General features: G+C 44.1%; 1 protein-coding gene across 8 annotated transcripts in view; it reads left to right on the forward strand.

Moving 5' to 3' along the window:
* GULP1 (GULP PTB domain containing engulfment adaptor 1) overlaps nt 1-14,328 on the forward strand; it is a 590,342-nt gene that overhangs the window by 437,560 nt on the left and 138,454 nt on the right. For all 8 annotated transcript variants that reach the window (XM_075829911.1, XM_075829914.1, XM_075829910.1 and 5 more), the window contains one exon: nt 1,292-1,390. In XM_075829911.1, the coding sequence (XP_075686026.1) occupies nt 1,292-1,390 (99 nt within the window). The remainder of the gene's footprint in view (nt 1-1,291; nt 1,391-14,328) is intronic.

A 14,328-nucleotide genomic window follows, 5' to 3' on the forward strand; every position in this document is an offset into this window, starting at 1 on the left:
GATGCCACACCTGGAATCAACTCCAGACCTTTTACCTGATTAATTGATGATGGATTAACGAGGGAATAGCCCATGCAGCCCATTAAATAGCTTTTGAGATAATTGTCCAATTACCTTTGGTAAACAGCTAAAATGCCAAAACTTGTGTCACTGTTCAAATATTTCTGCACCTAACTGTATATGTATGTATATACACACACACATATATATATATATATATATATATATATATATATATACACACACATACAAAGAGAAGTGACGTCCAATCAACCCTGCTGCATTTGGTTGAATCTGAGCAGAAAGTATATTCCTGAACACTTCAGAATTCATCCGGCTGCTTCTGTCTTCAGTCACATCCTCAATAAACACTAGCGACCCAGTGCCTTTGGCAGCCATGCATGCCCATGGCATCACACTGCCTCCACCATGTTTTACAGAGGATGTGGTGTGCTTTGTATCATAATGAGCCGTTCCAAGCCTTCTCCATACTTTCTTCCTCCCATTATTCTAGTACAGGTTGATCTTAGTTTTATCTGTCCAAAGAATGCTGTTCCAGAACTGGGCTGGCTTCTTTAGATGTTGTTTGGCAAAGTCTAATCCGGCCTTTCTATTTTTGAGGCTGATTAATGGTTTGCACCTTGTGGTGAATGCTCTGTATTTGCTCTCATGAAGTCTTCTCTTATGGTAGACTTAGATGCTGATACAGCTACTTCCAGGAGAGTGTTCTTCACTTGGGTAGATGTTGTGAAGGAGTTTTTCTTCACGATGGAAAGGATTCTGCGAACATCCACTACTATTGTCTTCCGTGGACATCCAGGCCTGTTGTAGTTCACGAGATCACCAGTGCGCTCTTTTTTTCCAAGAATGTACCAAACTGTTGATTTGGCCGCTCCTAACATTTCTGCTCTCTACGATGGATTTCTTCATTTTTTTCAGCCTAACGATGGTCTGTTTCACTAGCATTGAGAGCTCCTTTGACCTCATGTTGCGGGTTCACAGCAACAGCTTCCAAATGCAAATGCCACACCTGGAATCAACTCCAGACCTTTTACCTGATTAATTGATGATAGATTAACGAGGGAATAGCCTATGCAGCTCATTAAATAGCTTTTGAGATAATTGTCCAATTACCTTTGGTAAATAGCTAAAATACGAAAACTTGTGTCACTGTTCAAATAATTCTGCACATAACTGTATATATATGTATATATGTATGTATATACACACATATATATATATAATTTTTAATATGTAGTAGGAGGTAATTTTTTTTTTTTTTTTTTTAAAGTTTGCAAGACATATCAAGAAATCTGAAGGTCAGAAAACTCCAAAGGTTGAACTACAAATATCAATATATGGTGTGAAAATTCTTGAGCCAAAAACAAAGGTAGGTTTTATTGTAACCATATTATTAGTAATGTATGTAGCTAGTGAAGCATATCATCTGTCTACCTACAGAATCAGGGTATGTTCACACGCAGTAGCAAAATCCGTCTGAAATTACGGAGCTGTTTTCGCCTGAAAACAGCTCCTGATTTTCAGACGTTTTTTAACAACTCTCGTTTTTCGGGGCGTATTTTACGGACGTTATTGGAGCTGTTTTTTAATGGAGTCCATGAAAAACGGCTCCAAAAACATCCCAAGAAGTGACATGCACTTCTTTGACGCGGGCGTCTTTTTACGCGCCGTCTTTTGACAGTGACGCGTAAAATTACACCTCGTGGGAACAGAACATCGTAAATCCCATTGAAAGCAATGGGCTGATGTTTGTAGGCGTAATGGAGCCGTTTTTTCAGGTGTAATTCGAGGCGTAAAACGCCCGAATTCCGTCTGCAAATAGGCTGTGTGAACATACCCTCAAGGTACCACAATGATCTAGAAAGATACAGGAAAGTTGAATTACATCTGTAACACTGGCTGGTGCACACATAGTACATCCAAACCAAATTTAATGTGGGCAAGATGAGGGCTTCTAAAACCAACCTTGGCCTGACATACAGATGTATCTTTATCTTGACTTTTAACTCATTAAATACACAGTAAGGCCCCATGCACATGAACGTGCTTTTGCGGCCGCAATTCCCCCGAAAATCCATGGGAGATTTGCGGCCCCATTCATTTCTATGGGCCCATGCACACGACCGTGGTTTCCATGCATGGCCCAGGAGCCTGGACTGCAGAAAGAACGGGCATGTCTTATTACGGCCGTGTTCTGCGGTCCAGGCCCTTAGGAAATAATGAACTCGGCCATGTGCATGGCCCGCGATTTTCGGGCGGCTCGTGGGTGACACTCCACAGCCGGTCGACCCGAAAATCATGACCGTACACATGGCTATGGTCGTGTGCATGAGGCCTAAAGATAATTTTTAACTTGACTTTTGAAATAATTTTTTCAATGGCTTTTGTTGTGTGATATCATGCTGCAGCAAGTAACAGAGTCAAGATAAACTTGGCTACATAAATAAATATACAGAGTTGCTAAGCTCTATAAAACAGCAGCAAATTTTACTGTAACTTTATATTTATATATGATAAATAGTTCATGTACACACTGATATATTTTCATAGTTCAATCTGCTCTGCGCTCCCATTTAACTTCACCGCTCTACAGTTTATATTCCTAAAATGTTCTCACATGGACTGCTACTTTGATCTGGTACTTAAAGTCTTAGGGCTCGCCCACACGCTGCGGAATTACCGCATTTTTTTCCGGCTGTAATTTCGGCTGGAAAAACACAGCAGAATACAATAGCAGCATAGTGGATGAGATTTAAAAAATCTCATCCACACGGTGCGTAAAATGTTTAAGCAAAAATTGCCCTGTGGTGCGTATTTTTCGGACCGCAGCATGTCAATTCCTGTTACGGAAAGTGTCCAGAATTGCTGCGTTTTTCAGAGGAGATGTCTTCATCTCACAACATTGAGAAAAATGCAGCAATTTACGCACCCTTTTCTGCTGCAAAAACCACAGGAAATTGTGTGTTTTTGCCGCAGAGGAAAGCCTATGACTTTTAACGGAATTGCTGCAGAAATTTTCTGCAGCAATTCCGTTGTGTGTGGACAAGCGATAAGATTTGAGAATTTACACACACATTGAATCAATTTTGCTACACTTTGTGTAATATACTACCGTGGCCCTCATCGACCAGTCACGGCGAGGCTCCTGGGGACGATCATTAGGCTTGACCGGCTAACCAATAAGAATGTCCACGACTCTGCACGGAGCTAAAAAGGTAAAAACCAGGGATCCCTTAGATCCAGCTGACATCTGGTTTTAAACATCAGCAGTTGAGCAGTACCCAGGGGCGGATTGGGAGCTTAAAGTGGCCCTGGAAAAAAATCTAATCTATCCTTGGTATTGTAGGTAGGTCAAAATTGGCAGCAGGCGAGGCCAACACAAGTAGACAGGCAAAAAATGCTTTAGCCATAGTCACATTGGTGGTAAGTTGAGCCATTGCAAAAATACAAAGTCGGAACATTTACAGTAGGGGGGCTAACGCACAATTAAGTGAGGCAATGCACTGGTAGGCAGGGCAAATACTCCAAAAAAGTAGGTGGTGCAAACAGCCAAATCACTGACCTCAGCAGTCCCGTGCCGTACATTAGGCTGGGTTCAAACACGGCGGTTGTCGTGCGTCTTTTTGCCGCTACTACTGTGAAATTACGGCAAGACACAGCTTTTTTTGCAAAATCACAAAAAAAAACTGTAGCATTTAGCCACTATATTGTGCTAATCACAGCAAAAAAAGGACCAAAACTGCAGCTCAAAAATCCAGCCTGAGGTGGGGTGCCCACGGGTCGGATACGCTGCGTAAAAATTGTGCAGCATATCTGACCTGGAATCCGCAGCACCTTCCGTCCAAAAAACCACACCGTATTGTGGTGCGGTTTTTCGAACCTTATTTTTGCTGCGGAATGCATGCAGTGGTGGGGTAAAAATAAAAATGTCCATACTTAGGCCGAATTCACACGAGCGTGTTTGGTCCGTGATATACGGACCGTATGTCGGCAGTATTTCCCAGACCGAACACACTTCAGGTAGCCGGGCTCCTAGCGTCATAGTTATCTATGACGCCAGGAGTCCCTGCCTCACTGCGGGAAAACTGTCCTATACTGTAAATATGATTACAGTACGGGACAGTCTTCACTCTCCCTCTTTTCTGCGCATACTCTGGCCTCCCAAGATGACGATGCAGGCCATGTGAAGCTGCAATCTGTTATTGGCTGCAGAGGTCACTTGGGATGAATCATCATCCCAGGAGGACGTAACTGCAGGAAGAAGGAGAGAGTTTTGGGTACGTATGATTTATTTTTTCCTGAGTTGCGATTCTTGCGCAAAAGTCGCAACACATGGCTTTCTCTTGTGGGTTTTGCATCCCCATTGAATTCAATGGGGAAAACCCGCAACAGAAAATCAATGAAAACGCAACATAAATTGACATGCTGCGGATTTCAATTCCGCACCGCAGGTAAATTTTTTTACATTTACGCTGCTTTTTTTTCTGTTGTGTGGGCATGAGATTTTCTAAATCTCATCCACTTTGCTGCTATTGTAAATGCTGCAGAATTTACATACAGAACTCTGTTGCGGAAATTCTGCAGCGTTCACGCTATGTGGGAAACCGGCCTGAGGCTGGGTTTTCCTGGCGCAGTCAAGACACGTTTTGACTGCGACATGTAAAGTCACAGCTATAGAACAGGGGACAGGAGCAGCAAATATTCATGAGGCCTGGTTCACATGCCGCGGTCAAAATATGTTTTTCACAGCACCATTGTGCTGTGATTTTCTGAAAATTGCGGCAAAACTGCACCCTTTTTCCCACAAATTTTCCGAAAATCGCGTCAAAACAGCACGGTACGGTTTTGCCACGCTCTTCGAAAAATCACAGCAAAATAGTGCGCTTTTGCCGCGATTTTCTGAAAATTGTAGGAAAGTGGTGCAGTAAAAAAAGCATTTTGACCGCTGCATGTGAAACCAGCCTTATGAATGCCGCAATTTTTTGAAAGTTTTCTTCTCACCTGCCCCAACACATTAAATATAATCAGACATTTCCCCCCAACATTATTTACTTTTAGTAGTACGTTGCAGCCTAGGCTCTTAGGCCCCATGCACACAAACGTGCTTTTGCGGCCGCAATTACCCCGAAAATCCACGGGAGAATTTCAGCCCCATTCATTCCTATGGACCCATGCACACGACCGTTGTTTCCACGGTCCGTGCATGGCCCAGGAACCTGGACCGCAGAAAGAACGGGCATGTCTTATTACGGCCGTGTTCTGCGATTTGCAGGTAACACTCCGCTGCCGGCCGACCAGAAAATCACGGCCGTGCACATGGCTACGGTCGTGTGCATGAGGCCTTACACTCTCTCCTGTAATTTGCCTGCATTACCTTGCAGGGCCGCGATCTCGTCATGCCTACACCCACTATTGGTTCTCCCATAGCTGCAAGAGGACCTGCTAATTGGATGAATGCCTGTCAGCTAAGGAGACTGACTGGTTCTCATCCAATCAGCAATTCCAAGTGGCACAGAGTGTGCTGCATCCAGGGGAGCTGGCAGTTGGAGGTATCAGGGCGGCCCACTGACTGACCGGCCCACCGGGAATCTTCCCGGTGTTTTACATTGCAAATCCACCCCTGGCAGTACCATTACAGATTAACTGGCACTGAAGCCAGACTACAGAGATGTTTAAATACTACGCCTAGTGTTCTGATTGGCCAGAGAGGGGACGTTCTTTGATTGGCCAGCCGGCCAAGCCTCCTGATTGGCCGAACAAAGGTAACTTTACTAATGACTTTAGTAATTACTTGCAGTGGCAAATTACATGGTAATATGGTAATACTCTGCAAAATTGTGCGGACATTAACCACTGAATATGGGCAGGGTTTCAGCCGCATGTGGGGGGCTAGACCATGGCCTTCTATATATTGAAACATGTAAGCCTTTATTTGCTCACACTGTTTAATCCTATTTAGTAGGGTACAAACCCCTTTTGTCAGGAAACAATTTGCAGCATGTCTTGAATATGAGCCAGCGTAATCAAATCATAAAATAAAAATCATGTAATAAAGTGTATCCTAAGGACCATTTGCTTACAACTCTTTTTTTGGACGTGGTTCAGCCAACAGAACTTAATTACAGTGGTATTTCCCTTAATAAACTCTCCAGTACTCTCCAGTAAGGAATCTATCGTCACAAAAATGACCTATTGTTTAAATCAACTTTTTATTGAAAACATATTTTATCATTTTTGTTGGTGTTTTTTTAAATCAATTTACCATGTTACTATATTAAGATAATTCCTGAAATAGCATTTGTCTTATTATTATCTTAGGCAGGATGAAAGGTAACCACTTCTAGTATAATGCGAGATAAGTTTAGATAGCACCAGGTGATCTTGAGGATGGGTGCATACATAGGGGCCCAAACCACTGTAGACTGTAGAAAGTATTACGCACACCAATAGGAGTAGATTTGCAAGTAAAATATCTTTAATTTCTCATACTAGGTTGCATAGTTTCGATCCAAACATAGGCCCTTCTCAAGCACTAGAAATACATATTAATAAATACATATATATTATTTCCATAAAATGCCTAGTATGTGATGAATAAAAACAGTTAAGTACTATATATCATAAAGTATATACATATATACAGAGTTGGATAAATAATACAGGGGATCATACAACATAGGAAAAAATGGATACATGCAATCACAAGTTTGAGCCAATAACATCTTGTATTGTATATAGTTGAATAAATCGAGGATACCACTGTCGGTCACAATGTGTAGTCACAATGTGTAAATTGTAGCAGATAGAGTTGTACTGTATTCCTATATATATGCACATTCCACCAACCACTGTAAGTGCACATAGGGTTCATAGAAGTGATGTATGGTACAGTGTCATGACGTGCTGTTGGTTAAGTATATTAAGATCAAAAGTAGAGACCAATATATAGTCAGAGGGAGGCATCCAGGTATAAGTAGTATACTTGCTTTCTGTTTAAACATATACTAAGTGAAGTAGCTCATCAATTTATTGGCATATAAATATATGATGGTCTAAATGTACTTACCTTCTTTATACTGGTGAGTTGGCATGACGGCGCAAGGAAGAGCGGATATTGGAATCGAGATGCCCCGGGTCACTGCCTATCTGGATTCAGAGTCCACGGCAAACTTCATCCAAAAAGACCTAGTGGATCATCTCCAGTCGCCCACAGTCCCTCTGGAGACATCTTTGGCTGTTGCCTCGGTGAATGGACTGCCTCTGCCCGACCCGATCCTATCTGAAACCAAGCCGCTGAAGCTCCAAGTTGGAGCCCTCCATCCTGAACTGGTTTAGTTTCTTGTTTTGCCTAAAGTTGTCAATCCTGTCCTACTGGGCCTGCCTTGGCTCCGGTTACATACCCCAGTCCTGGACAGGAATTCCGGAGAGGTTCTCCAATGGGGCTCCAAATATCTCAACTGCTGTCTGTTACAGATCCATCCTGTCCAGCCTCCTCTGCCTCAGTCATTGGCAGGATTAACTCCTCTTTTCTCTCAGTTTGCAGATGACTTCAGCAAGAAGGAGGCTGAGACGCTTCCCCCACATCGGGCTTATGACTGCCCCATTGAACTGGTTCCAAATGCGTCACCTCCCCGTGGGTGAGTATACCCTCACTCCTTACCAGAGATTCAGTCCATGTCGGCCTATATCAAGGAGAATCTGGAGAGGGGTTTCATACAAAAATCCTCCTCCACGGCCGGGGCCGGGTGCTTCTTTGTCAAGAAAAAAAAACGGATCTCTTCGACCTTGCATTGACTACCGTGGTCTCAATAAAATAACGGTCAAGAACAAATATCCATTGCCACTAATTTCCAAACTATTTGAGGAGTCAAGATTTTTTCTAAACTAGACTTGTGTGGGGCTTACTATTTTATCCGGATCCGCCAGCGCAATGAATGGCAGACGGCACTCAACACTCGAGATGGGCATTATGAATACCTGCTAATGCCCTTCGGTCTGTGTAACGCTCCTGCGGTCTTCCAAGAATTTGTTAATGATATCTTCCACGATCTCCTCTAAGTCTGTGTTTTGGTCTATCGCGACGATAGTTTGATTTTCTCTCCAGATCTGATGACTCATCGGAGGCATGTGATTAAGGGAGAATCGTCTGTATGCCAAGCTGGAGAAGTGCATTTTTGCGAAGAATTCTCTACCCTTCCTGGGCTACAACATCTCGTATCAAGGCCTCAAGATGGATCCTGAGAAAGTAAAGTCCGTTCTGGAACGGCCACATCCTCAAGGCCTGAGGTCCATACAGCGTTTTTTTTGGGATTCTCCAGCATCTACCGGCAGTTTATCCCAAACTTCTCTTCACTGACGGACCCACATCTCTACACTCACCAAAAAAGGTATGAACGCCAAGGTCTGGACTCTAGAGGCAGAATCTGCATTCAATAGCCTTAAGAGTGCCTTCACATCAGCCTCAACCTTCCATCATCCTGATGTGTCTCAAGAGTTTTTGTTGAAGGTGGACGCCTCCTCTGTTGGTGCAGGTGCAGTTCTGTGTCAGAGAGGTTCCAAAGGGAAGGCAGTGGTATGTGGCTATTACTCTAGACTTTTTTCTCCTGCAGAGCGCAATTACTCTATTTGGGATCTGGAGTTACTGCCCATCAAATTGGCTCTGGAGGAGTGGAGACATCTACTAGAGGGCGCAGCTCACCCCATCCTGATATATACCGACCACAAGAACCTCACCTATCTCCAGTCGGCCCAACAGCTGAACCACAATCAAGCCAGGTGGTCGCTGTTCTTCACTCGGTTCCAATTTGTGCTCCACTACCGTCCCGCTGACAAAAATGTGAGGGCCAATGCCCTGTCCAGGTCGTTTGAAACAGAGGACACCATGGAGTCCCCACAAAGTATCATTGACCCGTCCTGTATTATTTCTGCTAATCCTCTGCAAGTTAGAGACATCCCTCCAGGGAGAACATTTGTGCGGTTGGCAGACAGGAGGAGAATCCTTCAGTGGGGGCACAGCTCCAAACTGGCTGGACACGCGGGTGCACCTAAAACCCGAGATCTGATTGCTCGTCATTTCTGGTGGCCCACGCTACCCTAAGATATTGTGGACTTTGTCTCGTCCTGCACTGTGTGTACTTCCAACAAAGTTGCTCACTCCAAGCCTGCCGGTCTGCTCCAACCTCTGCCTGTGCCCAATGCTCCCTGGCAGCATATAGCAATGGACTTTGTCACAGACCTCCCTTCCTCTGCAGGATGCAATATGGTCAGTGGTGGTGGACCGGTTCTCGAAGATGGCTAGTTTTGTCCCGCTGACCGGCCTACCTTCTGCTGCTCGACTGGCTAACCTCTTCATCCAGCACATCTTCCGTTTGCATGGCTTCATATCGTGTCTGATCGGGGGGTTCAGTTCACCTGGAAATTCTGGAGAGCCCTCTGTAAACTCCAAGACGTGAAGTTAGACTTTTCTTCAGCCTATCATTCCCAGTCCAATGGCCAAGTCGAGAGGATTAAACAAATCATGTAGAATTATCTTCGCCACTTCATCTCCATGCAGCATGATGACTGGGTACAGCTTCTTCCATGTGCCGAGTACTCATACAACAACCACACAAGTGAGTCCACTACTTCCACACCATTCTACATTGTGTACGGCCAACATCCACGAATCTCTCTTCCTGTTCCTGTTACATCCCTGGTACCCGCAGCTGACTCTGCATTTGGAGGTTTTATACAGGTATGGCAGCAAAACCGGTTCTCTATTCTGCATGCAGTCGATCGCATGAAGCGAAAGGCAGATACTAGGAGAGGAGAGACGCCTCTGTATCTTCCATGTACCAAAGTCTGGCTGTCCTTAAGGCATATCCGGCTGAAGGTGCCGTCATACAAATTTGCTCCCAGGTTCCTCTGACCCTTTGAGAGCCTGATGCATATTAAACCTGTCTCTTATAAACTTTGGCTGTCTCCTACCCTCAGGATCCCCCAACTTATTTAATGTGTCTCTCCTGAAGCCTGTGGTCCTGAACAGCTACTCTAAGACTCCAAGCCCTGCAGTTGCTGCCAGCGGTTGTGACAATGTGTTTGAAGTTAAGTAGATCCTGGACTTCAAAAAAATAGGAGGAAGAACTTTTTATTTGGTGGTTTTAAAGGGGTTTGGTCCAGAGGAGAGGTCCTGGGAGCCAGAAGAGAACCCCAATGCTCCTACCCTCATTGAGAAGTTTCACTCTCGCTCTGGCCCCAAGAACAGGGGGCGTAAGAAGGGGGATACCGTAACGTCCACAGCCGCGGACCGTGGTTCTAACTTACCCCTCAACGGCCGCGGCCATGGACGAGTTTGTCATTGACGGCATCTCCCTCCTGAGGGACACCGGAACTCATTTCCACATTACTGTGATGGTTCTCGTAGGGTACGCACGCTCACGCCCGGCCTTAGAAGGCCAGTATGCGCACATGTGTAAAATCTGTAATTAGCCCATGATCACCCTGGACTATAAAAAGGGTTTTTCCCTTTCACCCATTGCTTGAGCGTTGTTGTATTTACCCATGTTAGTCTTAACAAATGGTCCCTTACTGTTATCCTGTTCATGTTGTTCCCATGCCCTGCTACCTGTATCCCGTGCTATATTTGTTCCTGTGCCTTAGAGTATTGTAGTCGTGTTGTGCCACCTGTCACACCTGTCACACGTATTGTGTCATCTGCCTGAAAGTTCATCTGTGCCTAGACTCTGCTACTATCTGGACTATCAAAGGTACCTTTGTACTAGGACTGTTGTTTGGCCAGCTACTACTCCGCTACAGCGGTGCGGCCTACTCGGTCCACATACACACGGATCATGACAAGAACATATATTAAGCTCCAGAACCAAGCTCAGTACAAATATGCAGCACCAGAACAAAGCTTAGTACATATATACAGCACCAGAACTAAGCTCAGCACATATATACAACTACATAACCAAGCTTAGTACATATATACAACACCAGTACCAAGCTCAGTACATATATACACCACCAGAACCAAGCTCAGTACATATATACAGCCCCAGAACCAAGCTCAGTACATATATACAGCCCCAGAACTAAGCTCAGTACATATATACAACACCAGAACCAAGCTCAGTACATAAATACAGCACCAGAAACAAGCTCAGTACATATATACAGCCCCAGAACCAAGCTCAGTACATATATACAGCCCCAGAACCAAGCTAAGTACATATATACAGCACCAGAACAAATACAGTTCAGTACTTAGATCATTTACAAATTCAGTTTAACCCCTGCCATATAAGTTTGTATGACATAAAACGACAGCTCCCATTACAGCCTGAACAATGGTTAGGATATGCTGGGAGTTGCTGTTTAACAAAAAAGAATGTTAACAACCGTCATCCCCCTGCAGATCATACAGTGACTACAGTACTGATCAGTCACAGGGAGAATAAGCATTTACATTGAGTGACTCACAGGTGATGTCTCAGATTCTTTTGCGTTGTTTTTCTCTTTTCTTCTCCATTAGTTCCAGACCTCTATGATGACTTCTCCCGGGCACGACACATTTCTGCAGTTTGAAGCTCAGATGTCTTCGCCTCCTTACTTTTTCAACATTTCCGCACCTAATACAAAGATAAAATATTCATGGTGCCACACTCTATGCCCCTGAATATAATAGTATCATACACTGCGCCCACGAATACAATAGTACCATACACTGTGCCCCTGAATACAATAGTACTATACACTGCGCCCCTGAATATAATAGTATTATACACTGTGCCCCATAATATAATAGTACTATACACAGTGCCCCTGAAACTGTGGCACTGATTATAATAGTACTATACACCGTGCCCCTGAATATAATTGCACCATACACTGTGCCCATTAATTAAATTGGGTCAAACACTGTAAAGTAAAACACCAAACGCACTAACAATGCCCCCTGTGGATAGCGCCAGTTACAATGTCCCGTGTAGATAGTGCCAGTTACAGTACCCTCTGTAGATAATGCCCCATGTAGATAGCGCCACTTACAATGCACTCTGTAGGTAATGCCCCTTGTAGATGGCACCAGTCACAATGCCCCCTGTAGATAGTGCCAGTTACAGTGCCCTCTGTAGATAATGCCCCCTGTATATAGTGACAATTACAATGCCCTCTTTAGATAATACCCCCTGTAGATAGTGCCAGTTACAATGCCCTCTGCACACAATGCCCCCTGTAGATATTGCCCCCAACGCTTCCCAGAAAAAACAAAACATCCTCACCTGTCCCCATTCCCACGCCGTCCTCCAGCGACGCAGGACTGGTCAGAGACCAGACGACGTCATCCACCATATTGGCGCAGTCGGCGTAATGACGTCATCGCACCGACTGTGTCATTAGTAAAGCGCCGAATGGGAGTAAGGGAAGAAGGGAATGGATAGCTCCGTCTCTGGTCAGCGCTAAAGTAAACATTTGCATCTGCATCCTAACGACACGGATACAATGGGGTGAGAGGTCCCGCTTCACCCCGATTCTGTAAACCGTCTGTAATGTCAACAGCCGATACGGGAGAACCTGGGCGAACTGGGCCCCCTTCCAGCCTCGGGCCTCGGGCACTTGCTCAGATTGCCATCATTATAATCCGCCCCTGTATATATACACACAACCGTTCAAAAGTTTGGGGTCATCCAGACAATTTTGTGTTTTCCATGAAAACTCACACTTATATTTATCAAATGAGTTGCAAAATGACTAGAAAATATAGTCAAGACATTGACAAGGTTTAAAATAATGATTTTTATTTGAAATAATCATTTTCTCCTTCAAACTTTGCTTTTGTCAAAGAATGCTCCATTTGCAGCAATTACAGCATTGCAGACTTTTGGCATTCTAGCTGTTAATTTGCTTAGGTAATCTGGAGAAATTTCAACCCATGCTTCCAGAAGGCCCTCCCACAAGTTGGATTGGCTTGATGGGCTGCTCCCAAAACAGCTCTACGGGGTTGAGATCTGGTGACTGCGCTGGCCACTCCATTACAGATAGAATACCAGCTGCCTGCTTCTTCCCTAAATAGTTCTTGCATAATTTGGAGGTGTGCTTTAGGTCATTGTCCTGTTGTAGGATGAAATTGGCTCCAATCAAGCACTGTCCACAGGGTATGGCATGGCGTTGCAAAATGGAGTGATAGCCTTCCTTATTCAAAATCCCTTTTACCTTGTACAAATCTTCCACTTCACCAGCACCAAAGCAACCCCGGACCATCACATTACCTCCACCATGCAAACACCTCAAACTTCGATTCGTCTGTCCATAACACTTTTTTCCAATCTTCCTCTGTCCAATGTCTGGGTGCTTTTGCCCATATTAATCTTTTCCTTTTATTAGCCAGTCTCAGATATGGCTTTTCTTTGCCACTATGCCCTGAAGGCCAGCATCCCGGAGTCGCCTCTTCACTGTTGACACTGGCGTTTTGCGGGTACTATTTAATGAAGCTGCCAGTTGAGGACCTGTGAGGCGTCTAATGAACTTGTCTTGTTGCTCAGTTGTGCAGCGGGGCCTCCCACTTCTCTTTCTACTCTGGTTAGAGCCTGTGTGTGCTGTCCTCTATAGGGAGTAGTACACACCGTTGTAGGAAATCTTCAGTTTCTTGACAATTTCTCGCATGGAATAGCTTTCATTTCTAAGAACAAGAATAGACTGTCAAGTTTCACATGAAAGCTCTCTTTTTCTAGCCATTTTGAGAGTTTAATCGAACCCACAAATGTAATGCTCCAGATTCTCAACTAGCTCAAAGGAAGGTCAGTTTTATAGCTCCTCTAAACAGCAAAACTGTTTACAGCGGTGCTAACATAATTGCACAAGGGTTTTCAAGTGTTTTCTAATCATCCATTAGCCTTCTAACACAGTTATCAAACACAATGTACCATTAGAACACTGGAGTGATGGTTGCTGGAAATGGGCCTCTATACACCTATGTAGATATTGCATTAAAAACCAGACGTTTGCAGCTAGAATAGTCATTTAGCACATTAACAATGTATAGAGTGTATTTCTGATTAATTTAACCCCTTAAGGACGCAGCCTAGTTTTGGCCTTAAGGCTCAGAGCCCATTTTTCAAATCTGACATATTTCAATTTATGTGGTAATAACGTCGGAATGCTTAAACCTATCCAAGCAATTCTGAGATTGTTTTCTCGTGACACATTGGGCTTCATGTTCGTGGTAAAAGTTGGTCGATATATTCAGTGTTTATTGGTGAAAAATTGCAACATTTAGAGAAAATGTAGAAAAAATAGAATTTTTCAGAATTTAAATGCATCTGCTTG

The sequence above is a fragment of the Rhinoderma darwinii genome, chromosome 6, assembly GCF_050947455.1.
Source record: "Rhinoderma darwinii isolate aRhiDar2 chromosome 6, aRhiDar2.hap1, whole genome shotgun sequence".
Lineage (NCBI taxonomy): Eukaryota > Metazoa > Chordata > Amphibia > Anura > Rhinodermatidae > Rhinoderma > Rhinoderma darwinii.